The sequence below is a fragment of the Phocoena sinus genome, chromosome 15 (assembly GCF_008692025.1).
Source record: "Phocoena sinus isolate mPhoSin1 chromosome 15, mPhoSin1.pri, whole genome shotgun sequence".
Lineage (NCBI taxonomy): Eukaryota > Metazoa > Chordata > Mammalia > Artiodactyla > Phocoenidae > Phocoena > Phocoena sinus.
The window spans coordinates 17936727-17964023 of record NC_045777.1 but is presented as its reverse complement, the minus strand read 5'-3'; the positions used below and the strand labels follow the sequence as shown (position 1 = coordinate 17964023).

The window sequence follows — 27297 nt, the reverse complement described above, 5'->3', positions numbered from 1 at the left end:
CCTGAGAGTGCATCAGTGTCACTGGTGGGCTTTTTAGAACAGAGATTGCTGGGTGCCACCCCCAGAATGTCTGCTTTGACAGGTCTAGATGGGACCCCAAAATGAGCATTTCTAGCAAGTTCTCAGGTGTTCCTGCTCCAGGGACCACACTTTGAGAACCACTGGACTCTGTCTACAGATTCCCTTGTCCTCTGGCTCTGGCTGGGTTCAGCCACTGGAAAGCACTGGCAGAAGACTGGATTAAGTGGGGAGTGCCATCGAGGTACTTATTCCTTCAGCTCCCTTTTTTGGGGTCACCATGCGCTGGCTGCAAGGCCACTAAAGGTCTCACCTCTGACCAGGTCCTCTTTCTCTGGGTCCTGGGAACCTCTTCTTACTGAACCCTCTGCAGCCTAGGCATGGCATTTAGCCCCAGGGTGCCATACTACTCCCTGTAGTCTCCCACAGCTAGCTCACATTTTCATTAAAGCAAAAAGTCACTTGATTAAATTATCCTCAAATCACGCTATCTGAAGGTCCCATCTATTTCCTGCTGGGACCCCGACAGATGCCAGAAGGGAAGCCTCATTTGATAAAATCTGCACCCCTGAGGTCACTTCCTCTCCTCTGTGTAATTTCCTTCCAGTCAAGGAAGCCCCCTCTGCAACTTCCACATGGGCAAAGCTTGGCATTCTTGAAATTTCCCCTTGTCCACCATACATACCCCAAGGCTACTTAAGAGTAAAGAACTCTTTGTCCTGTTCTCCCCATTCATTTCCTTTCACTTCCTTTCTTTTCTACTCCCTGGAAACCCCACTGTCTCTACCGCTAAATTCTAAACAGAACCCTTTGGAAGAAAGGGCTTATTTAGCCAAGGTTTCTCTTTCATTGTTTCATTGGCAGACTGTGCCCTCCCTCCTTCTCCTCCCCTTTCATCTTCTCTGTTCTCCCTGGCCTGGGCCTTTGTCCTCCACTCCAGCCTCCTAGTGCCCTGGGTTCCTTAAGATGCTAATCACACCCGCTTTTCTTTTTGCACCAAGAATATTTCTATTTATCAAGCCAGTGCCCACGACTTTGCCTCCGGGAGGGAAACGTACAAGGGCAGGAACGCTTTCCAATCCTCGGGGCTGTTTCTCTGTTCCCTTCTTCATTTCAATTCCAGGACTGTTTTTTTTTTTTCTTTCTTGGTTCCCCTTTATGCCTTGCACTGCTCTTGGATGCACTGGTTACCCAGTCCAGCCACAATTCGCTACAGAATTACTGACCCGTACATTAGAAAGGAGATCCAGGTTTCTTTAAACCCACCAAGACGGTATCATCAGGTGTCTGAATTTCCTCTGCCTCTGTTTGGGTTTCCCCGGAAGTAGATACAAGATGAGGATTCCAGGGCAAGCAGTTCACATAGGAAGAGAAGAGGACACCAAGAGGAAAGGGGGAGGGGAGTGAGACAGCCAAGAGAAGGCAGCCCAGGAAGGGTGGGCAACTGCAGCCCACTCCCCATGGAAGCTCTGGAGAAAGGTGTAGAACACACAACCCAGTGAAGGTGAGGAAGAGCAGCTGGGCTATTTCATGGTCTAGGGAGAGACAGCTTTGTGCCTGGGCAGAGCATCCTGCCCCAGCTTTGGAGAAGGTCCTCAGGCAAAAAGATGCAGATAGGGCAGGACTGGGGGGAACCAGTGAGGCCCCAGGGCACACACTTTAAGGAGGGGCTTGCTCTCAGGGTCAGGCAGGTGCAGGGTCAACAGCTGAGCCTGAGCAGACCCTGGAATGCTGGGTGCGTCGCCTGCCTCACCCTAGTCCCGGGCCTGGGTGCCAGCAGGAGTTACTGCACAAGGAGGCGGCGGAGCCGTGGGGTGTGGATGGGACACGGACAGCACCTTCTGCTCCCTATGATGCAGTCTAATCCCTTTCATTGTTCTCCTTGCTGCCTGGAATCCTGCCTTCTCAGATGTGGCTCCTGAGGGGGATACGACTGTCCTCCTCTCTCCCTCCTGTGTCCCATCTCTCCACCCTCTTCCTTCAGGCTCAGAATGTCTTCCTTGATCGACTATCACTGTTCCTAGAGTCATCCTGATTCAGACTTCCTCCATCCATCCTTTCTGGGTGCTCTCTATTTTTGGGGGGAAGCCAGAAGGGAGAGACCCATGGCTCAAGCCCTTTGGGGCCTTGCAGGGAGTCCGTGCATTCCAACATTCAGTCCTGTCTACTGAGCAGCAGCCATAAGCCAGGTCTGGGGACACAGAAGTGCAAGAGAGCCCTAGCTCTGTTGTTGCAGGACACCTATTCTGGTGAGGAGATTAGGCAGCCAGCAGACAGTCATGCAAAGGCTCTCAGATCACGGTAGTGATGAGAACTAAGGAGAAGACATGCCTTGTGCTCTCGGAGTGAATAATGGGGTTCTGACCAAATTATAATGGTCAGAAGAATTCCCTGAGGAAGTGATACCTGAGCTAAGATCTGAAGAATAAGTAGAACTTTAGCAGAGCGAAGAGAGGAGGGATGGGCATGTTGATAGAGAAGAGAATGTGCAAAGGCCCTGTGTCACGGATGAGCGTGTAAAGTTCAAGGTACTGAAAGGCCGGTGAGGCTTAACCGAGGAGACTGTGGTGGAGAGGACACAGTGTGAAATGCAATGGAGAGAGGGCTGAGGGCCTTTGGAAAAGAAGGGCTCAACACTGAAGGAAGCCATTTGAAGGGTTTTCTGTAGGACAGTGCCATGTTTCAATGCATATTTTGAGGAGGTCCCTCTGGCTTCTGTTAGAGATCAAATAGGATACATTTGGGGGCCAAAGTAGATAAGGAACAACCAGGAAGAAGGTGGGCAGAGGTCAGGTGAGATCTGATGATGGCTTGGGCACGGATGCTGAGCGCAAAGGGTGGGCAGTGGGACGTCCAGAAAGATACAAAGGCTTTCATCCTGGGCTCCTCAGGCTTTGGACCAGATACCTGGCCCGGCCTGGATGCCCTTGTCTCTCGAGGGACAGGGTCTCTTTACTGTGCTCTAATTGTTTATTTTTTCTATTATTATTTTCTCTTATACTATTGCATCATTGTACCCATTGTACAGAGAGAAGACTAAGGCTTACAGTGAGGACACAAGGTCTTACAGCCTGTAATTCAGTGGATCCCATCTGAACTCACCATCTGATATGGGGACAGACAAGTGACCAGGTATCTGAGGGCACTAGTACACGATGGTGCTCAAGCAGAGGATGGTCAGAGCAACCAGAACCTGTACCTGGAATGCGAGTTCCCTGGCAGCAGACTGAGTGTCCCAGTGCCCAGCACGGGGCCTGGCTCAGAGGAGGCCCACACATCATAGGTCTTCGTACACATTTCCTGACTGTTCGAACGTCTCTTTCCAACACTACATTTGCAAGCAATCTTTTCTTTTCTTTCTTTTTTTTTTTTTTTTTAAGAAATCTTGCTGTCTGCATTACTCTCTTCCAAGAGACAAATTATAAATGTTTTTCTGATTAGTTCTCCTATTCATAGCCGATTTCTAAATCAGCACAGGAAACAGCTAAGCTAAAACTTCTGCCTCTTTTTTCCTTTACAAGCCGCCTGTATCTTACGCTTTCTTCCTCTAAGCTTTTTCTTAGGCAATGTCTAGACAGTTAAAGAAAACAAAACAAAACACTGAACTGTGCTAGAAATAACTTGTTATTCAGGATTTGTTTTTTTTTTTTTTTTTGGCTGAACTGGGTTACTCTGAGAACTGAGACCAAGGGATACCTCGTACCCAACTGGTGAGATGTCAAATGGTCCAGGTTGGCTGTGCCATGGCACACAGGGGCTGTTGTTGACACCTGTTCTAATCAGAGTATGTGCTTGCCATTTTGTATGAGGTAAGTTTGTCCTCTGTATTTATGTTGTGTAGAAGGCTGTGCACACCAGCATTTGGCAATGATCATACTTGTGTGTGAACTGTGTGTGGTGTGTAGTTCTATGGCAGTCTCTCTCTGCCTCTCCTCCCACCACTGAATATCATGCAGGGTCCCACACAAGTACTGTCACTGCCCTTGTTCAGGCCCCCTCGTCCCTTGCTAGCACTCTTACAGTAGCCTAAGTGGTCCCTCTGCCTCCAGCCTCTCTCAATCAAATCCACCTTCCCAATAAGCTGCCCTGGTGATCCTTCCAAAATAGACATCTGATTATGCTTCCCTGCCCCAACCTGGCTTATTCCACATCCCCACATGGGTATTCAGTGAATTTTTGCTTAAAGTAAGGAGGATGGTGTATCCACACTGCTCATCAATGACCCTGAGGAAGTAACTCTATGGCTATGAGTAATGGTGCCAGGTACTGTGCCAAGGGTTTTACGAACCTTTTTTCAACCATCCTATCTTCATTCTTTTCCTCACTTTAAAGGCGAGAAAACTGAAGCTCAGAGAGGTCAGGTCACCTGCCCAGGGCCCCACAGCTGGGATAGGAGCCCAGGCAGTCTGACTCCAGAGCGCTCGAGCTACTCTGTGCCACTTGCTTTCATCAAATCACACACCAGGGGGCGCTTCCAGGAACGCTAGAGCACACTGCTGAGCAAAAGGCCATGTTCTTCCACGCCCCCCCCCCAGGTCCACACAAAGCAAGCTTTCTGCTGCAGGCTCAGGGCCCCCAAACACCCGTGCCGACACAGGCCCTGAGTGGCAGGCACTCACCGCAGGGCCCTGCCCCAGCCAGCAGTGGGGTCTGGCAGGAGTCGCGATGACCTACACTCTACCTCTTGTGTGAAGAGGGTAACCTTGGGCTCCCCTGAGCCCTGAGCTGGCCCAAACCCTCAGCTGCAGGCCAGAGTTCCTGGCTCCTTCTGAGCGCCCATCCTTGCTTGGGACTCGACCTCCTTGGAATAGCATCATCTCTCACCTAGGTGTTCTCAGCCCCTCCTTCACGGGCTGGACCTTGCTCTCCACCCCCAAGATGCTGCCATGATGGGTTTTTGCAGAGGGGGCCTGCTGGGAACACCCTTGTGGCTGGGCTTCCTCCCCGACCTGAAGAGTTCTTGAGCGGGCAAGATCCAAGCTTCAGAGGTTTCCTGCATCTACTGTGCCAGCTCACTTTGCCCCTGTATGCCCGCCCAGCTCCCTGCCTGCCACCTCTGGCTGAGATCAGCCATGCTCTGTCATCCAGGCCAGGGATGGCAGGGAGGCTGAGACAGAGCTCCATGCTTAGCATGTGGACCCAAATCTGGAAACATCAAGGATTATTTGGTAACAAATTCCAGATAAATAATAGTGATAGCTTATTTTTGTCTGTGTTCCCAAAGCCTGGAGCCCTCCCAGAAGGTCACCTACAGGATATGATGTTGCCGTATCGATTCTTGTTGCGGTTTTCATCCTCTTTGGCTATATCCCACGAGGCTGTCTGCCCCTCCGGTAAGGCCTAGAAAGAAAGGACAGAGTGGTTAGAATGGCTTGAGATAGGAGCTTTATCTGGGTGTCCACGGGGAAAACGAGACCCACTGTGATGGGTCACATAGTGCAAAAGACTGTGTGTTCTTGGATGGAGCCTGGGGAGAACACAGACTTGTCCCCTCCCGGGCTTATTCACCTGTTCAGGGACTCAAATGTTACTGATGTCTTTCGTGTGTCATGAGCTCAAATCTGTTGCAGTATGGGAGTCATTTGTTCATTCGTTCACTTGACGGATATTTGAATCCCTAATATGTGTCTGGTGCTATTCTAGGTACTTGGGATACAGCGAAATAGACAAAGTCCCCTTGAGCTTTCAGTCAACTGGGAGACGCAGCAAACGAACAAGCAAACATATATAATTTTAAATAGTGTAAAATTCTGTGAAGAGAATAAAGCAGGGTAGAGGTATAGTGATCGTGCATGAGAATTATTTTGGATTGCACAGTCTGGGAGGGCTTCTCTGAGGAGGTAACATTTAAGCTAATTCCTTCATGATGTGAAAAAGCCGCTCATGCCAAGAAAAGTGGGAAGTGTTTTCCAGGCAGAGAGGACAGTGGAGGCAAAGGTTACAGTGGTAACCGAGTGACCATGTTCAAGGATGAGGTGGGGAAGGCAGTGACAAAAGCATCTGGAGAGGCAGGGAGAGTTCAGGCTTTATAAGGCATTGTGGTCATTGGTAACGAGTTGGGTATTATTCCAGGTGTGAAAGGAAACCGTTTGAGGGTTTTGAGCAGGGCAGTTAGCTAATTTGATTTACATTTTACAAAGCACATTCTGGCTCATGTATGGAATAGAGACTCCAGGAGGCCCAGGGAGGAAGCAGGGAGATCAGTTAGAAAGTTGTTACAATAGTCCTGCCAAGAGATGATGGTACCTTGGACCAAGATGGTGCAGTAGATGTGGTGGGAAGTGATTACTTTTAGGATGTTCAGTTGAATACTGCAGATTTTGGTTCTCCCCCAGAAGCAGCCTCAGCAACAAGGATTCTAGTATGAGATTTGTTTGGGAGGCAATCCTAAGGAGCTCATGCGTGGGAGAGTGGGAAAAGTCAGACAATCGAGGGAAGAATGCCAATAAATACAGGGTACATCAACGAACAAATAACCACTGCGCCTGAGGCTTAATCCCATGGGCCCATCTCATGGCTCATAGTTGTTCTCCCAGAGGAAGAAGGGAGTTGGGGTATTTATCCCCCAGTTCCCATCCATCACTGATTGAGGACAACTCTTAGGAAATCCCTTGGCACTTCTGTCATGCTCTGTAGACAAGGTGTGCATACTCTTTTGTCTTAAGGAAGCACTCAGGCAAAAAGTCTCAAGTGCTTGCAGGAGGCGGGCACTGGGTGGGCACACCCGGGCAAAGTGAGTGTGGAGGGGATGTGGGCAGGGCACCAACACATCTACTACAGACGAGGACTATGAAGGAAAGAGAAGGATGGAGGCTGACTGGTTAAAGAACGGAGTGGAGAGTCGCATCTTTTATTGAGATGGAGAAGAAACAGATGGGGGAGAAACAGGTTTGGGGAAGCACGAATTAAATGTTGTGTTCTGGGTACATAAAGTATTGAATACTTAGAACCACGTATAGCACTTGCTTCTAAACGTGTTCAAAACAGTAAAAGAACAGGAGCAGCAGCCATGTTTGAGATGACCAGTCAACTTTCAAGCTGAGATACTGAGCCGGAAGTTGGACACAGAGGTTCAGAGCCAGAGTTAGAAGGAAGGAAGAGATGGGACTCATCAGTTTAAGAGAAGACAGACGAGTGAACAACCATGTGACGTGATCTAACAGTTATGAGCCAAGTGTTATGGAAACACTGGGGAGGGTGCAGCCACCTATCTCACAGAGAAGGAAGAGGGGCATTTCAGGGAGTGGGAACAGCTTTAGAAAAGCTGCAGGAGCATGAATGTCAGACCACACCTTGACTACTGCCCCTACCCTGTCTCTGGTAGAACAGGCTGGATGCCCTGCTCACGGCCCCTGCACTACTTCTGAGACTGAATTTGCTACCTCTTCAGTAGCAAATAGCTACTCCTGTCAGCAGTGCAGGGGAGAGGAGCTTCCAGTCATCTTAATACACCAGCCTTGACTTTGCCCACCTATTTCTTAGCAGGTCTACATCCTAAGCAAGGAGAAGTCTGAAACCTGATGGGTCAGAAATTCAGCCATTCAGTGGGCAATGTTTTATGGGCAGGCAGGACCACTGTCTATTCAAAGCCCAGACCATGCGTGATTTCCCCTTTCTTGCTTCCAGTCTCCCACGTCTCTTCCAAGCCAGCCTGGGTGGGTCTTCTTCTAGAGCAGGAGTTGGCAACCTTTTTCTGTAGTGGGTCAGATAACAGGCAGCATGGGCTTGGTAAGCCACGCAGTCTCTGTTCCAAGTACTTATACTCAACTCCACCCTTGTAGAGAAAACACAATCCTAGACACAATGCAAACACATGGGCATGTCTGTGTTCCACTAAAAATTGATTTACAAAAAACAAGTGTTGGGCTGGATTTAGGCTGTGGCTGTAGTTTGCTGACCTTTTCTCTAGAAGCATGACCATGATCCTCCTCTGTGCAGTGGTTGGGTAGATAGAATGGGTGCCCATCCTGCTACCTAGCCATACGAGATTGAATGAAGATGGGGTGAGAGGTCCTTGCCTAGGCTAAGCCATGTTCTCTAACTTAGTTTTGCCCAGGGTTTTACACTGGGGTAACAGAGTGCCTTCCCAGCAATCACTTGCTCAGAATGTGGTTCTTTTTGTGTCAGAAACCCTTAGACTGGTACCCCGGAGGAAAGGCAAAACAGGTTCTAGGCTCTGCCCTAAATCTGAGCGTGGAAAAGTGCTATGGAGATGGGAGTGTGCTCGTTCTGCAAATGGAGAGCTTGTCTCTCCTCTTTCCCCCCCCGCATCCTGTATTCACTCATTATAATTGCCCGTCACCCTGCATCCCTCTTGCCACCAGTGCAGACCATCTGCAGACCCCAAATGGTTCGTGCTTTGGCGTGGAACTCTTAGAACCCAGATTCCAGCCCTTGGCCTCATCGTCTCAACCGAGCCAGGTAGCTCCAGCTCTTTCAGGCAACTTGCCAGGCCTATATACTCTGGGTTCTCTGCAGGGGTGGGGAGTGCTTGTCTCAGCGGTAGCATTAGACTTCTTGATGTTTAAGCTGACAGTCTGGGGATGGATTTCTACCTGAAACCCTCTGTAATAAAAGCCACTATTCATCTAATATCCACCTAAAGTGCTATGAAACTGAGAATAGCACCCTCTGAATGTTTTCATACTCATTTTTTTGGGCAAAAAAAATCTGCTGGCTACTCATTATGTGCCAGGATTCAGGTTACACACACAGTTAGATTAAGGTTTTGTAATGGCTGAACACTCGAATTGTCTGGGGAAGCTTTAAAACTCCCAGGCCCTACCCCAGACCATTAAATCAGAGTCTAATCAGGCATCAGTAGTATTTAAAGCTCCCCAGGTGATTCTAATGTGCAGCCATGATTCTTGCAAATAGTGAATTTACCTGGAGAAATACTTTCCCACAGGTCTCCTCTTGCTTTGGATTTGTCCCCTCCAGTCCATTCTCCTGTATAATCAGAGAGATCTTTCTAATATGTGAATAGGACCCAGCTACTCCCCTTGCCACTGTCACTTCAGTATAAATTCCAAACTCTTTAGTACAAGGTCCTTAATGATTTCACCCCATATGCCCCTCCAGCCTCATTTCTTACCCTTAAAACAATATTTCAGTGATTAGCAACTAAACACAATGCCAGAGACAATTTCAGGTGTTACAGACTTCTGAGACTGACTATATACACAGTGTTCCCTCTGCCTGAAATTCTCTTCCACCTGAGTCTCGCTGGTAAACTCCTACATATCCTTCAAAACCCAGTTCAAGCATCTTCTCTTTTGTGAAACCTTCCTTGCTTACTTTCCCACCATCCCACTGCATCCCCAGCTAGTCAGTCACTTCTTTTATTAGCTGGACTCCCTTACATCTGATAATTTGAATGTCTTGTCTTCCAACCTGGTGATGGGCTACTCCAGGTAAAGGGTAGCATCTTATTTATGTCTGTAACTTCATAACCCAATACTGGCTTTGTATTTCATATGTGCTTGAATCACCCCTTTTGAATAAACGAACGGATGGATAGATGGAAAAAAAAATAGTGTGTGAGATGGCTTCTGTGCATACAGAGGCAAAGATCCTGGAATCTCAGAGGTGTAAGTGGCCTTGAAAATAATTTGTTTGTGCTCCCTTCCACAATGGCCTTCCAGGCAGCTGATAAGCTGATCCCTAACATCTGTTAATTGGATACCATCAAACTTGGATGCCCTTGGTGATGGAGAGCTCACTACACCAAAAAGCTTCCTGCCTCACTTTTGGACAGACCCTCTGGGCATTTCTTTGTTTACTCTGCCTCCACGTACTTCGCCTTTGCCCTGATCCACGGGGCCCCACAGAGCATGTATGCACCCTCTGCACCACGATACTGCAGAAGTTTAATGAACGTCCCTGCCCACCCTCAGAGTCCTGAAATGGCACAGTTTGGGAGTCCTTTCAACATCCATGCTCTTCAGGATAAACCCAGTGCGAAGATATCCTTTGAAAAATCCTAGATAGTTGTGATGAGTGGCATGTCTCCGTGGGAGATCGTGCAGGCTCCTGGCACAGTCTTGGGAGCCTCTGTGTCCGCCTGGTGGGGGATGAAGGAGAATGTGTTGGCCCCGGGGGCCGTGATGATGTTGACAAAGGCTGAGAGGCAACACCTCAAGCAGCCGCCCAGGAGTGAGTGGTAATGACCCCTTAGTTTGCAGACTTTGATCACATATCCATTTCCATTTTTAGGGAGCTGCAACCTAATAGGGGATAACCTCAGGAAAGAAAAAAATATGAGGGGGTACAAGTATGAAAGGGAGTCTCACCTCCGTCTTCAGAGTGAGCCAGCCGAAGGGGATTAATTTTGCATGAGCGGCTAGTTGCAGTAGATTGACCAGGGAATGGTGGCAGCCATTAGGAGCTAATCACATTCTCCGGAAACCAGCACTGCCCTCTCACTACATTCATCCATTATCAGTCTCCGCTTTGCTTTGCCCATTCTCTTCTCCTCGGAGTGCTGAGCTCTATTTTTACACTCTTAGTGTGGAAATGTTTCCAACTCTTCCACAGTGTTGCTTTTCTGAGGCAGTCATTTTTCTTTTTTTTTTTTTTTTTTTTAAGTCCTAAAAGGTGTATTGGGGGATGTCTGCATCTCTGGAGGTCTGAGCTGTGGTATTCACAGAATCCTCAAAAGGCAGATCTGAAAGGATCTTTTGAGAATGTTATTGCTTCACTTTACAGATCAGCAAAGTGAGGTCTGAAAACATGAAATGACTCACCCAAGAATGCATTGTGAGCCCTTCTTCCCTGTGTCCCTTCTCCCTTCTCTCTTTCCTTCTTTTTCCAATGACCATCTGGGCGCTAGGACTACGCTAGGTCCTAGAAATAATAGCAATGAACACGGCAGACAAGATCTCATGGACTTTCTGTCCTAGTTGTGGGAAGGTGCAAACAATAAACAAGATAATTATTGTTTAAAACAAGTGCTACAAAGGCAACAAAGTCCTGGGAGAGACAGTGACTCTGGAAAAGGCACCGCTTTAGGGAGGGTGGCTTGGGCAGAACTCTTGGAAAAGGTGGCATTTGAGGAGGAAAAGAGCAGCTCCTGACTTCCAGGAGCTGGCCTGGCACTGCCAGCTGCCCCTTGGTGTTTTCCTGTTGAACTTAAACAATTTCACAGAATGCCAACACCAGACAAAGCTCCTCTGAGACCAGGATGCAACAAGGCTAAAACTAGACCACTCTGTAGTCATATCCAAACACAAACAGGAATGTTGCCCAAGCCAAAAAAACCAACAACAACCCACCCTCTATCCTGGCTCATGTGTGACGCTGCTCCTTTGCCAATTTCAGCTGGAGCCTCAAGCCTGTTCTCCCTTCTAACAGTTAAGATTTATTAAGGTACCCAACCCTACCACTTCCTATTGGTGTCTAATCCAGAACAAAGCCTCAAATCACCTAACACAGCTCACATCCTATGAGCCCTTTCTGACACCCTCTTCCTGAGATTTCCCACAGTTCCTAAATCCAGCTTATTCAACTCCAGGTGTATTTCTACTGGTCTCCAGTTGACACATCTGAGCTGAAAAATAGATGATGAGCAGAAGCCAGCTATATGGCAAGAGCTGGGGGAAGAATGTTCCAGGATGACAATGGGTGTGGAGGCCCTGAGATGGAATGAGCTTGGTGTGTTCTAGAACTTGAAGGGAGGCTCTACAGAGCTGAGAGAATATAAGTGATACATCATGTGGATGGGGAAGGTGTGGTGCTCAGCTGAGGTCTTGTGGACCACGGCCAAGAATGAGAGTTTTATTTTAAGTCAATGGGGATGCTTTGGACATTTTTAAAAATGAGGAGGCGAAGCCAGTACCAGCATCGTGACAAGTGGCTGAGAGCACTTGTCTCTTAAACCCTCCCTGTATCCTTCTTGACAGGCTTCATAGACTTTAGGATAAGATTATCATCTGGTACCTGTCCCAGACCAACTCTTCTTATGGTCGGTAGGCGTTCCACCTACCCACCCACCCACCCACCGTCCCTCCCAGTCACGGAGCTGAGGTCCTGGAGCCAGGGGGAGCTCAGATCACCTGACCACAAGTCACAGGCTTCTTCTGACCTGTTATGCTGAGTCACAGGACTCCTCAACCTAGCCCGGTTTCCCCCCTTAATACTTCAATCTCTTGTTAGAACTGAGAATTGGCCCTGATGTCTGCTTGGCTGACTCCTCTTCCTACCTGTTGGTTTGGCCCTACTGAGATAAGAAAGTCCTTTCTGAAGCTTGCCACCCTTCTTTGGACACTTTCTCTGTACCTAAGCCTCTTTGAGTTAGGCCCCAGGTAGCGAGACATCAGAACACAGAGTCTCCAAGAGTAGCTCGCCTCCAATCCATGGCTGAGAGTATCCTGCTCCATTTCCTTTACCTGTTCACCCACTAACCTCAGCACATCCTGTCAGCTATGAGGCCCTCCTCACTCCCTTTGGCCTGACTGTATCCCTGGAGATAATTAATTGGATATGATATGCCCTGGGGTGTAGCAAAACCAGGCCCAGGGAATGCTGACCAGGCAGTTCCTGGCTGACGCTTCAGGGCACAGCCGAGGGCCTGCTTCCTCCATGATCAGTCTGGGCTGCTAGGGTTTCTCCATGACCCCACCCACCACTGCACTCTCCTGATGCAGGGAAGATCCCAGAGAGTCTTCACAAAGGAGGAGCCATTCTACCTGGGTCTTTCACGCATCTATCTCGTCAAGAAACATCTCTTGCCGTGCATTTGAGAGGGAAAAGGCAGGGCTTTGCAAAAGGGAGACAGACTAGAGTGTTTGGATATTTTTACTGCAACTCATTTTACCACTCCAAGTCTCAACGAACTTTTTTGAAAATTAAGTCAATAATACACCCTTCAGGCTAGGTGTGGGGGAAGGATGTGACTACACAGGGGCAGCATGGGGAATTCTTTTGCCAATGGAACTCTTATGTACCCTGATTGTTTTGGTGTTTATGTGACTCCATGCATGTTAAAACTCATAGAATTGTATACCCTGCGACCCCCAAATAAATTTTGCAGCATATAAATTTAAAAATGAAAAAAATACACCCCAGGTAGTTTTGTGATGATTAGTGATTACCTGAGATAATGCCTGTAGGCACCTAACCCAATGCCTGGCACATGGCAAGTGTTCAGACTCTTCCATCCCAAGGATATGCTATCCAGCCCTCTTGTTTCACCCCCAGAATTCATTCTCTGCCTCCTATCGAGCAGAAACATCCAGATCATTGTCACAAGACAAAAGAGGGGGGGCTCCTTGCACCATCCTTCCTGGTTTGCCTCAGACCAAAGGGGTTCCCGGGATGTAGAACTTTCATTTAAAACTGGGACCATCCTGGGAAAACTGGGACAACCTGGTCACAGGTAAGACACAGTATTAAGGGAGTGAGAAGGAGTTTTATGGGCGGTTGGAAGCCTAAGGTCTGGTCTCAACTGAGGTCCATGAGCTCAGTAAGTACCCATGTTTACTGAAGGCCATGGCTAGTTGGTGGATGGCAAGGGCTACCATGGATGGCTGTACAGGCTGTGCACAACACAAGAGCACCAAATCGAAGGGAGCACCATTCATCTGGTAGGCATGACAGATTTCTGTATATATTATGAACATCTTCTGCAAGGTGATAAAGTCAAGTATCTTGAGACAGGTGTACCTTTTGCTGTTTCTCTCTAAGGTGCTGTATGAGTTAGCGGTGGCCCTGGCAGAGACCACGCTTTCAACAAATGCCTGATTCTCTGCTGAAAAGCACATGCCTTAGGGATTATAAATGTGGACAGAGAAGGCAGGAGAGGATGACTAATGACATCTCCTCAGAGTGGCATCAGGAGAGCAAATATTATTGTGTGCCATGCCACTAAGTAGACGGTAATTTATGAGTTCTGGGGATGTTGAGTCAAACATCGGAGGGTGGCAAGATGGGGGTATTTGTCTGTGGCAGGAGTTTGAAACGAGCAGAATAGGTGAGTGCCTATCTGCATCTAGAGTCACAAAGCACCCTTTAAAAGGCCCCACTGAAAGCTACGTGACCTCTTTTAAATGACAAAGTTTAGGTCAGCTGTTCTCAAACTTTGGTAGGGTTCTAGATTTTCTAGAGAATTTGGTAGAATGCAGAGGCCTGGGCCCTGTCCTGCATCCATGAGCCTGTGTCTCGATGTTCTTTACTAACTCCAGGTGGTCCTGACACATAACACAGTTTAAGAACTGACACATAACACTGTTTTAGGCAGGAAGGTGATTGGAAACAGCAAATTCCTGGGGAAGACTCACTCTGAAGACACTCTATGCACCTACAGAGACAGCCCACGATGTGAGGGTCTTTCTGTGTCAGTGTCTTTCTTTAAGAAATACTGCCTTTTAAATTTCTGGATGGCACTATTTTCAGTTTTTTAAACTGAAGTACAGTTGATTTACAAATTGTGCCAATCTCTGTGGTACAGCAAAGTGACTCTGAGTCTAAAATACGGCACAAATGAACCTATCTACAAAACAGAAACAGACTCACAGACCTACAGAACACACTTGTGGTTGCCAAGGGGGAGGGCGGAGGGAGAGGGATGGACTTGGAGGTTAGGGTTGGTAGATGCAAACTATTACATTTAGAATGGATGGGACTATTCTTTTTCTTTTATTATTATTTTTTTTTACCATCTTTGTTGGAGTATAATTGCTTTACAGTGCTGTGTTAGTTTCTGCTGTATCACAAAGTGAATCAGCTCTACGTACACATATATCCCCACATCCCCTCCCTCTTGCATCTCCCTCCCACCCTCCCTATCCCACCCCTCTAGGTGGTCACAAAGCACAGAGCTGATCTCCCTGTGCTATGTGGCTGCTTCCCACTAGCTATCTATTTTACGTTTGTTAGTGTATATATGTCCATGCCACTCTCTCACTTCGTTGATGGGACTATCCTTAACCAAAAAGTTTTTCACCAGTACTCTGCAAATCAATTAATATTTAGTATACTATGTTCCACATGCTTCAGAGAAGAGAGATGAGTAAGACGCTGGCCCTACTTCCAAGAGGCCTACAGTTTGATGGGAAAGCTCAGACTAGGGTACATCTATTCCTCCCATCTCTGAGCCTATGACCTGGGGGACCCCTGCCTCCCATTCCAGGCTACAGACTTCTGATCCTGTCCACACATTTTCTCCATCTGCATGCATGAGTTTCTGGGAGGGTGCCTCTGGGTCAACAGCTCTCCCCTAAACTTGAAGTCAGCTAGAGTTAAGGGGCAGACTGTCAAAGGCCATGATTTACCTTGTTCATTCTGTTCAGGAAAACTGTGAGAACTTCCTATTTGTCTCCCCAACTAGTTTCATTTTGATTTTTCTTTTTTATAGACAGGCATCTTTGTTTCCTGTCTAAGAGCTGGCTTGCAACATTTCAACTCTTTTATGTTTCTGAGCCCCTACACTTCTGTTTCACTCTGTCACACATGCTCTTCCTCTACCCAGCCTTCTACTTTTCTTCAGCTCAGTGCCTCATCTTTTAGAAAGCTTCTGATTGATGCTGGCAGTAATAACTGACAAAAAGCAAAAATAAACGACAAAACCCTGCATTCACCCTGGACCGCCCTTTCTCATGGGTCCACAAAGCATGTTAACTAGAGTTCCGTTGTGTGATTACGTGGTGTGGTAAGACCCTGAGCTTCCTTCAAAGTAGGGTCTTTATTTTCTTTCTGTATCTTTCTAACTATCTCCAGTAAACTACACAGTGTAAGGTACTCAGTAAGTGTTTCTGGCCAAATCAAGTAGCAGCATACATTATCAGCCTTCAGGAGTCCATGCTATGTAGTCAAACATGTCACAGAAGATGAAACATGGACCCAGAGATGGAAGAGTCTTGTCCAAGTCCACCCAGCGTATCAGTAGCAGATTGAGAACCACGTCTTAACTCTCACTTGAGACACTTTTCTATGGTACCACCTGAAAACTGCTCACTTGGTTGGGGAGGATTCCAATTAAACAGAAAATATTGTTTGCTGGGTTACAAACAGAATACTAAGTGGAAAAATAAAAATAAACGCAAAGGAAAGGACTCAGTTAATAGTCTCTTGTACATGAGCTCTTTCTTGCTAGGAAAACTTCCAAGTCTGAAACCACACGGTTCCTGATGTCTTTTGGCCACCTCTGGAAAAGGCCCAGCTTCTCCTTATTTTAATCCACGGTGAGTGGAATGAAATGAGCAGGTGGAGTCAAGTCTTTCTATTTCGGTCGTTATGAGTTTCCAGAGGTGGAGAACAACCATGGTTTTCCCTTTCACGATCTGGGCTTCTGCCACTAATTCCCCATGCCCCTACCCAAGAATCACTCATTTGCAAATTGGGCAGCTGGGCCAGAATCTCTAAGAGATCACCTGCAGTGGCATGTTCTGGGACTCTTTTACCAACTGAGGAGAGAAAAAAATTGTGGGAGAAGCAGGAGGTCCACTCTGTCTCTGCTCAGGTGGCTCTGAGCAGAGAAGAGGGCACCTGGGGAGATCCGAAGCATCCATCTCCTTGGTTACACTCCATCGGGAGGCTGCCTGCCCACCATCACTTAGATGACTGAGAGAAAGATGGCAACACTGGCCTCACCCCACACAAGCCCTGCACATGGCGTGTCTGCCCAGAGCTGGAAAATGAACAAATGTTTGCTCTTCATTAGGCGGCATCATATTCCTCACAGCTGGTCCTTGTTGCCTTAAATAATCTTAATGGAGCTATAGTAGCCAATACCTTCTGGTTTCCCTACTGGGCTTGTTCTATTCATTATGATGACAGGCTGCCTGGATTGGACTGGATTAACATGCTTCTCTTCCTTCTCTCCATCACAAAGTCATCTCACCCTATCGCCCCACATCCTTCCCAAACTTGATACTCATCTGACCATGACAGTGTCTGGCGTTCTAGGACTCACAGACAATCCCGCTCTCCAGCCAATCTGCTAGCATTTGATGGCATGCTTAGGATTTTTGGTTTGTAACTGGGGAAGGTGCCCCCACCTTTGGGCTGGGGGAGGTAGGAGGGGGAGGAGGGAAGACTCTGCAGTCCAGGATCACGTGAAGAAGCCCCTTGACTCTAATGTGACTGTGGTCCAATAGCAGGGCAGATGTCTGGGGTCCTCACATGCCTCCATGGGCATCGGATGTGACCGGGAGCAAGTACAGCAGGTGAGGGGAAGGGTCTGTGGGCACAAGCAGGGCACGTGCAGGGGACTCCACGGGCCTCCTCAGACCAGCGTCTCAACCCTGAAAGTACATTAGAGTCCTCTGGAGAGCTTAAGAGATACTGATCCCTGGATCCCACTTCCAGAGATTCTGATTTGATTGGTCTGAAGGATGGCCCGGGTGTTGGTGTTTTTAAAACTTCACTGGGTTATTCTAATGTGCAGTCAAGACTGAAAGCCTCTAAGACTCAGATCTGTATGGGAAGTGCAGTTAATTTGCCTTAGGCCTCCTTGAGTTCTTAGGAACCCAAGGTCCCTGGTCAATCACGGTGGCTAGGACTTGAGACATAACTACGGGGGTGGTAGCCCCAGACAGTGGGGTCCAGTGGAGCTACAGGTGGGATGGGAGATCCAGCTGGCCTGGACAATTGGTTCCCACTGAGACTCCCAACGTATCATGGACAGAAACACTCTTTGGATCACTCTGACCAATGTCTTCACGCCCAGTGCATAAATATGAAAATGGAGGCCCAGACAGGGGGAGTAACTGGCTCAAGGTCACCCAGATAGTTAATGAAAGAGACAGGGCTTAAATCTAGGCATTCTGACTCTCAATTCAGGACCATTCATGCATTATTTCAAGTCACCGAACTTAAAATATATGCATTGAGAGGTTCAAGTTTACATGCTAAAGACAGCAAGCTGATTTTATGGCTCGACATGAAAAAACGTGTGTGGGCTTGTCTAGGTTCGGGGCACAGTCTCCAGGTTCAGGCAAACCCATATTTTCCTTGAATTACTGTCCCAGCCCCCTACCTGCCTCTGATCTCCCTGTTCTGATCTCCGACAAATAGTTGCATCTAAAAGGCGAATCCAAAGTGGCTGTATCAATTTACATTCCCACCAACAGTGCAAGAGGGTTCCCTTTTCTCCACACCCTCTCCAGCATTTATTGTTTCTAGATTTTTTGATGATGGCCATTCTGACTGGTGTGAGATGATATCTCATTGTAGTTCTGATTTGCATTTCTCTAATGATTAATGATGTTGAGCATTCTTTCATGTGTCTGTTGGCAATCTGTATATCTTCTTTGGAGAAATGTCTATTTAGGTCTTCTGCCCATTTTTGGATTGGGTTGTTTTCTTGATATTGAGCTGCATGAGCTGCTCGTAATTTTGAAGATTGATCCTTTGTCAGTTGCTTCATTTGCAAATATTTTCTCCCATTCTGAGGGTTGTCTTTTGTTCTTGTTTATGGTTTCCTTTGTTGTGCAAAAGCTTTTAAGTTTCATTAGGTCCCATTTGTTTATTTTTGTTTTTATTTCCATTTCTCTAGGAGGTGGGTCAAAAAGGATCTTGCTGTGATTTATGTCATAGAGTGTTCTGCCTATGTTTTCCTCTGAGAGTTTGATAAGTGTCTGACCTTACATTTAGGTCTTTAATCCATTTTGAGTTTATTTTTGCGTATGGTGTTAGGGAGTGTTCTAATTTCATTCTTTTACATGTAGCTGTCCAGTTTTCCCAGCACCACTTATTGAAGAGGCTGTCCTTTCTCCACTGTACATTCTTGCCTCCCTTATCAAAGACAAGGTGACCATATGTGTGTGGGTTTATCTCTGGGCTTTCTATCCTGTTCCATTGATCAATATTTCTGTTTTTGTGCCAGTACCATACTGTCTTGATTATCCTACTGGGCATATACCCTGAGAAAACCGTAATTCAAAAAGAGTCATGTACCAAAATGTTCACTGCAGCTCTATTTACGATAGCCAGGACATGGAAGCAACCTAAGTGTCCAACAACAGATGAATGGATAAAGAAGATGTGGCACATATATACAATGGAATATTACTCAGCCATAAAAAGAAATGAAATTGAGTTATTTGTAGTGAGGTGGATAGACCTAGCGTCTGTCATATAGAGTGAAGTAAGTCAGAAAGAGAAAAACAAATACTGTATGCTAACACATATATATGGAATCTAAAAAAAAAAAAAAAAAAGGTCATAAAGAACCTAGGGGCAAGACGGGAATAAAGACGCAGACCTACTAGAGAATGGACCTGAGGATATGGGGAGGGGGAAGGGTAAGCTGGGACAAAGTGAGAGAGTGGCATGGACATATATACACTACCAAACGTAAAACAGATAGCTAGTGGGAAGCAGCCGCAAAGCACAGGGAGACTAGCTCGGTGCTTTGTGACCACCTAGAGGGGTGGGATAGGGAGGGTGGGAGGGAGGGAGACGCAAGAGGGAGGAGATACGGGAACATATGTATATGTATACCTGATTCACTTTGTTATAAAGTAGAAACTAACACACCATTGTAAAGCAATTATACTCCAATAAAGATGTTAAAGAATAAAATAAAATAAAATAAAAGCAAATCCAGCTTAAAAAAATCCTGCTCCCTTCAATGGCTCCCCATTGCTCCTGGAATAAAATCCAAATCCCCTTGCCCACACCCCATGCCTGCCCCTACTAACAATTTCAGCCCCATCTCCTTCTTTGCTCCCTCCTATTTCTCAAGCTTTGGCTTAGGCTTTATGTCTTCCAGAAAGCCACTGGCTATCCATCCTCAGGCTAGGCTTAATGCATCCCACCTCCAAGGGCTCTGATAGCACTCTGGGGATACCTCTACTGTGACGTTTTGCCAAACAGTGAAATAGTTTATATGCGCATCTCGAAGAATAAGCTCTAAGCTCCCCAGAAGACAAGGACTCTATCTTGTCTCCTCAGTTTCTAGAGTCCAGTACAATGCCTGGTCTATGAAAAGTGCTCTGACACCTCACAGTTGAAATTCTGTGTTTTTAATATCATCTATGTGTCAATGGCTCCCAAAGTTTTCTCCCCAGTCCAGGCTTCTTTCCCAAATTCCAGACTCATATATCCAGCTACCTACTTTCCATCTCCACTGAGATATCTAATAGACATCTTAGTTCAAAATCAAACTCCCCATTCCTTCCTTATCCCCAAGTCTGTTTCACCAGCAGCCTTCCCATCTCCACTGGTGGCAACTCCATCCTTCCAGTGGCTTGGGTAATAGCCTTGAAGTCACCCTTGATTCCTCTCTTTCTCTCCCAGGCCACATGTAATGTGTTAGAAAATCCTGTTGGCTCTATCTTTAAAATACATTCAGAATCCAGCCACCTCTCTCCACCGCCGCTGCCACATCCCGGGTGAGTCAGCACTGTCTCTCTGCTGGGTCACTGCAGTGGGCTCGCAACTGGTTTCCCTGCTTTTACCCTTTCCTCCCTCTGTCTATTCTCCACAGAGCAGCAAGAATCAATCTTTCAAAATAATGTCAGAAAATTATCACTTGTCTTCTCAAAACGCTGCAGTGGCTTTTCATTTCATTCAGAGTAAAAGCCAAAGTCCCTATAATGACTTATAAGGCACTATACGATCAGGCCCCCTTTATTTCTCCAATTGCACCTTCTATTACTTTTCTTTCTTGTTCACTGGACTCACACCACACTTGACCTCCTTGTACATGCCAGATATATTACTCCCTTGATCTTGACTCTTTTCCTCCAGATACTTTCCAGCATGTCTCTGCTCAAATCTCATATTCTAATTAAAGACTGCCCTTTCAGCCTGTTTAATACTGGAACTCCTTCACCTCATGTCCCTGGAATATACCATCTCCCTTCCTTGCGCTTCTCTTTCATTTCCCATGGTACTTACTTGTGGAAGACTGTATTACCCACAGATTATATTTTCCACTACTCCTGTTCTGTATTCTCTCTTAGAATCTTGCAGCTACACCTCCCTTCATCAAGAGATGGAGTCTAATTCCCCTCCCCCAGAATGTAGGCAGGTATTGTTTGCGTATAACCAATATAAGGTGGTTGGAGTGATGCTGTGTGGCGTCCAACTGTAGGTAACAAGGGGTGACGCACTTTCCACCTCGTCAGCTAGCGGGCTCACCGGCAGAGCTCTGCGCCACCATGTAAGAAGTTCAGCGATCCCGAGGCAACCATGCTGTGAGAAAGCCCAGGCCACCGGAAGAGGCTGAGTGTAGGTGTTCCAGCTGGCAATCCCAGCTGAGATCCCAGCTGTTAGCTATCTGAGTGAAGACACTTTCAGATCTTCAGTGCCAAGCCTTAGAGCATTCCCAGTCAAGGCTTTAGACATCATGGAAGAGAGACAGACTATCCCTGTTGTACCCTGTCCAAATGCCTGACCCACAGAATCAATGAGCACAATAAACTGGCTGTTCTACGTCACTAAGATCTGGGGTAGCTTGTAACACAGCAAACAGTGTTTTTCACTGTCTAACATACTATATTATTTACTAACATATTACATTAGGTAAGTTACTGTAAAATAACTTCCTTATCTTTAAGTCTATTGTTTATCTTGGGTTTCCTCTGCTAGAACACAAGCTTCACAAGGGCATGTATCTTTGTCCATTTTTGCTCTCTGTTGTATCCCAAATACCTCGAACAGTTCTTAGAAATAGTAACTACTCAGTAAATATTTAATGAACAAATTTGTAAGTGATTGTACAACTTAAGTGAATTTTATAAGACACAGCTTGTTACAGCTGAGAGGTCCCTTATATGTCAACTTGTCAAACCCACTAATTTGTATGAAAAAAATGATCAGGGTAGGCGAGTGACAGGCAACGGAGCACATGGCGTGTGGGTTTGATAGTAGGATCGAAGACCCAGGAATCATGTATCTACAATAGGAAACAGTCTTCAAGTAGATTCGTGATTCTTTGTTCAGTATGTAGATTCCAGACATCACAGGAGGCTTGATGATCAAAGCAATATCCAGCTATAGTCTAAGGAAGTGGAAAGACAGTGTGGAAAGACACCTATGAAGTAATGTTTTCCAATTAACCTCTAGTTAATCAGGAAATGCTGTTAACTAGAAGCTGAGCGTTCAAGATAACTGATTAATATAACTTGAACTAACTGAGGGCAAGTCTAGTCTACTTAATGGTATTTATGGTTGAAGTTCAAATGATAGAACAACATTTACTGCTTTCTCTCTCAGAAATAAAAGCAGTTCATTTCCATGCTAGAAAACCTGGAAAATGTAAAGAGGCACAAAAAGAATAAATGAAAAAAAAATCAATCCAAATCCCACCACGTAAGTATGGATACCTTTAAAAGATATCATTCTGGAAGGAAATGCACCAAAGCCGTCAAATGTTATTTGTATTTCTGTTTTCAAATCTTAGACAGCAAGTCCTTAGAACAGTGTTTCTCAGGCTTTGACTACTTGGCCCCCTTTCTGATAAGCCACACATGTCCCTTAATGCTATTTGAAACTTTAAAACAAATTAAATATTATGACTAATAATTTATTAAACCTTCATGATATTGAATACGACTTTACAAACAACACACCTTCTCCTGACACTCACTTACCACACAGGTCTACACAAGTGAGTGTGAACACACACACATGCCCCCCACCCTCCGCCATACTTTAAGGCGTTGGGATTGAGGCTGGAGAGAGATGGGCCCCAGGCTGAGCAGCTGCAAACAGTCTCCTGTAGACACTTCGAAATAAAGATAATGACAGGAGCAGAGCCCTGCTTGAGTAAAAGATAAGGCGAGCACATTTTTCTCATTCCTATGGTCAAGGAGACATCCTAGACCACACATGTGCAGAAAAGATACTCAGGGGTCAAAGGTGAGAGGGGGCGCCAGCCCATAATATGTCCCAACCTCCCAGAAACCCTCACGCTAGAATTCATCTTGGCTGAAAGATGTGCGTGCACATTGGGCAGGGCCCTGAGTCAGGCCAAATATGGGCACAAGCAAGATGACTGGCCAGAGGGAACGTGGAAAACTGCCCTCACATAAGCAACTTTAGCCTACACCCCCTACTGGGCACGACTCACTGAGTCTGCCTGTGTGTACTTCCACACATACTTTGCTTCTAATAAACATTTTATCTGCTTCATAATCTCTGTCTCTTTGCTGAATTCTTTTTTCAAAGAAGACAAGGACCGAGGTCCAGCCGCTGGACCCCACGGCCCGCTGAGATCAGGATCATTTAACCAACCTCCTAGGAAATAAGGCCCAGGGATGTGAGGTGATGAGACCGTCACCTGCAATTCTTATCCCAGTATCCTCCCAAAATTTATAGATTGAGTATATGAAAAATACTATTTTTTTTTCTTTCTTTTTTTTGTGGTACGTGGGCCTCTCACTGTTGTGGCCTCTCCCGTTGTGGAGCACAGGCTCCGGACGCACAGGCTCAGCGGCCATGGCTCACGGGCCCAGCCGCTCCGCGGCACGTGGGATCTTCCCGGACCGGGGCACGAACCCGTGTCCCCTGCATCGGCAGGCAGACTCTCAACCACTGCGCCACCAGGGAAGCCCGAAAAATACTATTTTACTTAGACCGTATTTGAAATTAACTGCTGGGGACAGGAATAAAGGCACAGATGTAGAGAATGGACTTGAGGACATGGGGAGGGGGAAGGGTAAGCTGGGATGAAGTGAGAGAGTGGCATGGACATATATACACTACCAAATGTAAAATAGGTAGCTAGTGGGAAGCAGCTTCATAGCACAGGGAGATCAGCTCCATGCTTTGTGACCACCCAGAGGGATGGGATAAAGAGGGTGGGAGGGAGATGCAAGAGGGAGGGGATATGGGGATATATGTATACATATAGCTGATTCACTTTGTAATACAGCAGAAACTAACACACCATTGTAAAGCAATGACACTCCAATAAAGATGTTAAAACAAAAAACCAAACCAAAACAAAAGAAGTTAACTGCTGGTTCTCCTGAGCTGGTAATTACTCATATCCATTGACATAAACGTTTTTGTTTGCATAAGTGTGTCAAACGTTCTCCTTGCTACCACGTTTTATACTCTCAAAGTTTTAGGACCAGACAGGCCCTTAGTAATCACCTATCCAAACTCTTCATTCAACTGATAAAGAACTTTAAAACTCAGGTAGCAAAACGACAGGCCACACAGCTTGTTGTACTGGAATCTGGATGTCTGGACACCCCCTACCGCCAAATTTAGCACAATTTCATGACCTCACACAACGTCTGAAATATTGCTTTGTAAGCTCTTTCTGAGAATACAGTCTGAGAGATAAACTTAGTCTGCAGTATCAAGAATTCCAAATGTGTAGCATCTGAGTCAATGCATTTTCACTGCACACGGTGAAACTGAACCTAGCATATCTGGGCCACAGGATGGATGTGAGAAAAAACAAACAAACAAACACCACCACCACCACCACCACAACAAAACCTAGTGCAACTAACTCAGAGCCTGGCACACAGCAAATGCTCAAAAGATATTTTGGGAAGGATGGAGGAGAGGTAGAGAGAGGAAAGGAAAAGAGAAGAAAGAGATGCTTGGCTCCAAAGCCGCCTGCAGCTGGATTCAGACAGGCTCAGGAGGGATGCAAAATTCCTCTTGGGGGCCAGGTACTCTTTAGTGCAGGAAAACATCTTAATGAGTTTTTCCTTCTACCTTTTGTTTGTAAAAGGTGAGGCCTAAAGGGCAAGGAGTGAAACAAAAGGAGTGAGATAAAGATAGCTATAACTGTTCTGCATAATAAAGTAGAGGGAGTGGAGTTCTTTTCCTGGCTGCTATAAAAAGGAGGAGAAAAAAAAAGGGAAAATTTTAGGACACTAAAAGGAACTTTTGGGAAGGAAGTGGATGGAGACCTGTCTGGTGACCAGAACCGCACCTCAGGAGGACTTGTATTCAGGTACTTCCTGTACTCGGCTGCAATCCTTCTGTGATTCCCTAAACCTTAGTAACAACTGCTACTCACGAATCCTTGGCATTAGAGACTCGCTGGGGAGGAAGGTAAGGGATGTCCAAGGCTGGGGTTGCGGAGCAGGTACCGAGAGAGGGAGGACAGCAGTCGCCAGATGCGATATTGACTTGGGGGTGTTGAAAACACAACAGAAGCATGACCATGAGGCAAGAGGTGACCAGGAGCAAGCAGGCCTGCTGAAAATCACTGGCAGGGGTGACCTGCTGGCTTTTCTACAACATGTGGGATGGGGGCTGGAGCCATTCTATTGATATCTTCCCATTGCAGGCAGGTGTGACTCTAAACGGATGCAGTAGGTCTGGGTGGGCCTGAGATGGTGCATTTCCAGCAGGATCCCAGGTGGTGTTGACACTGCTGAACCCGGGACCATACTTTGAGTATCTTTAGTACCCACGAAGCCTCTGTGCCCATCAGGCAGTTTCCCGCAGGCTGGTCTCTTACCTCATATTCCTCCTTGAACCCGTAGCCCTGGCCTCTCTTCATCTGAGTGATGTGCTGGAGCAGGTCAGCCACCCGGATGGCGGGCTGGAACTGGTCCCGGGGATAGCTCATCTCCACGGGGTCGCAGGCCCGGTAGGGGTGAGTCTGGATCGTGAGGGTGGGCTGGGACAGCTCCCCACGGCTGCCATCTGCTTCAAAAAGAAGGAGGGAGAACAGACCATCACCTATAAGAGTTACGTCCTCTGTCCTCTGTACCTCCCCCTAGGTTGCCCTCAGGAGGGCAGAGGGAACTAACTCAGGACTCAGCTGATCAGGGAACTGCAGAAAGAATAAAGAAACACGGTTTCCCTGGCGTGGCTGTAGATTTAAACATGAAAACAACAAACAAACCAGTGACACAATAACCCTTGGCTCGTTTCTACTTCAAGGGTGCATCTTGATGGAGTAAAGACAGGGTTCCAGGCTGGCTGTCATCTCCTGCCTGTTTCTGTCCTTCCTTCAGACTTGTCAGGGTGGTCTCAGCCAATCCAGGCCAATCCCAGAACCAGTGAGAAGCCAGGCAGGATGGATACTAGGAGCACCCTCCTGTTGAGGAAGCAGACTACCTGGAATCGTCTCTGGTGCCTGCCTGCAGGTGAGGAGAGCCTCAGGTCCCTGGAGATCAGAGCCACGCGTCTGCTTCCGGTCCATTTGCCTGCATCCCCGTGTGACCTGGTTTCTCTACTAGTTTGTTTCCTTTGGGTCATACACTGGGAGGAATTGGAGCCAGTCTTGGATCCGCAGTAGATAGCAGGGACCCTGACCCTCTCAGCTGCTCTCCAGCTGTGGGCTCTGCAACAATGATCACCTTCTGCCTACTGTCTAGTTTCCCCAGAATTTAACACTCTTAATCCAGGAGTGATGCTGAACCTACCTTGCAGGTGGGGAAGCCTGAGCCTCCTCCTTCAGTCCTGACAGCTACTTCTCCCAGGCCTGGGTCCTACGCCTCATGTCCTTCATACATCTATCCTTGGTATAAGATCTATAATCTTGCCTGATAATAATCTTTAGACACACTGAATTGTGTTAACTGCTCCCTACTAGTTGGGCCACTCTCAAAACTGATGCCTGCTTAGGTTGGAATTTGAATTCCTCTGCTCCCCTTAGACCAGTAAAACCACTTTCTTACCCTATGAACTCCCTGCCAGCCATACACTGTCGAACTTTCAGGGCCAGTTCGTCTTACCCAGAACCATTCAGGCTCGGTCTCCCCAACCTCCTCCCAAAGACATGGATAGTCTATGCTCTAGACCCTCCTGTTTGTGGCATGCAGAAGATGAGCACTGCCAGATCTGATGTGTCTCACCCAGATGTTTTCAGGCACCGCAAGGGACCAAGGCAGACCCCACGGGGCCTATGCCACACTCGTTCCCTGGGAGTTCTAGCATACATTCCTCATTTTCTGCAACCTGTCTTTTCAAAATCCACGTATCTTTCAGCTTGTTTCTCTCTGTCACAATAATCCATCAAACACTGATTCTGTATGTAAAAGTGAACTTTCCTCCTATGTGACAGCATGAGCAAAACTCTTCCTAGTAAGGAAGGATTGCCAACAGAAGGATCTAGAATATATACGTTTATGCACCAGGAAGAAGGGCCTAGGTGAGATGTAAGCACAAGTTTTCTGACAAGCATGAGAAAAATACGGCTTACTTTTCTCCTGGGATTTGAGGTAACAGGTAACACGTCTTCACTGGCGTTGCTTAAACACAGAGCTGGCAAATGTAGGCACAGCTTCCCTTCTCCATCACACCCTTGTGATCAGGAGTTAGATTTACTGAGACCCCACTCTGTTCCAGGGACTCTGGTAGACACTGGAACTGCACAGAATACAGGTTTCACCCTCAAGGCTGGGTGGTCTC

The 27297-nt window shown here is 46.8% G+C and overlaps 1 protein-coding gene across 1 annotated transcript in view; it reads right to left on the bottom strand.

Moving 5' to 3' along the window:
* Window positions 1-27297, bottom strand: part of PTPRT (protein tyrosine phosphatase receptor type T) — a 776830-nt gene that overhangs the window by 63648 nt on the left and 685885 nt on the right. The window contains exons 18-19 of the mRNA XM_032606064.1: window positions 25397-25587; window positions 5271-5358 (exon numbers count right to left, since the gene is read on the bottom strand). Of these exons, the coding sequence (XP_032461955.1) occupies window positions 5271-5358; window positions 25397-25587 (279 nt within the window). The remainder of the gene's footprint in view (window positions 1-5270; window positions 5359-25396; window positions 25588-27297) is intronic.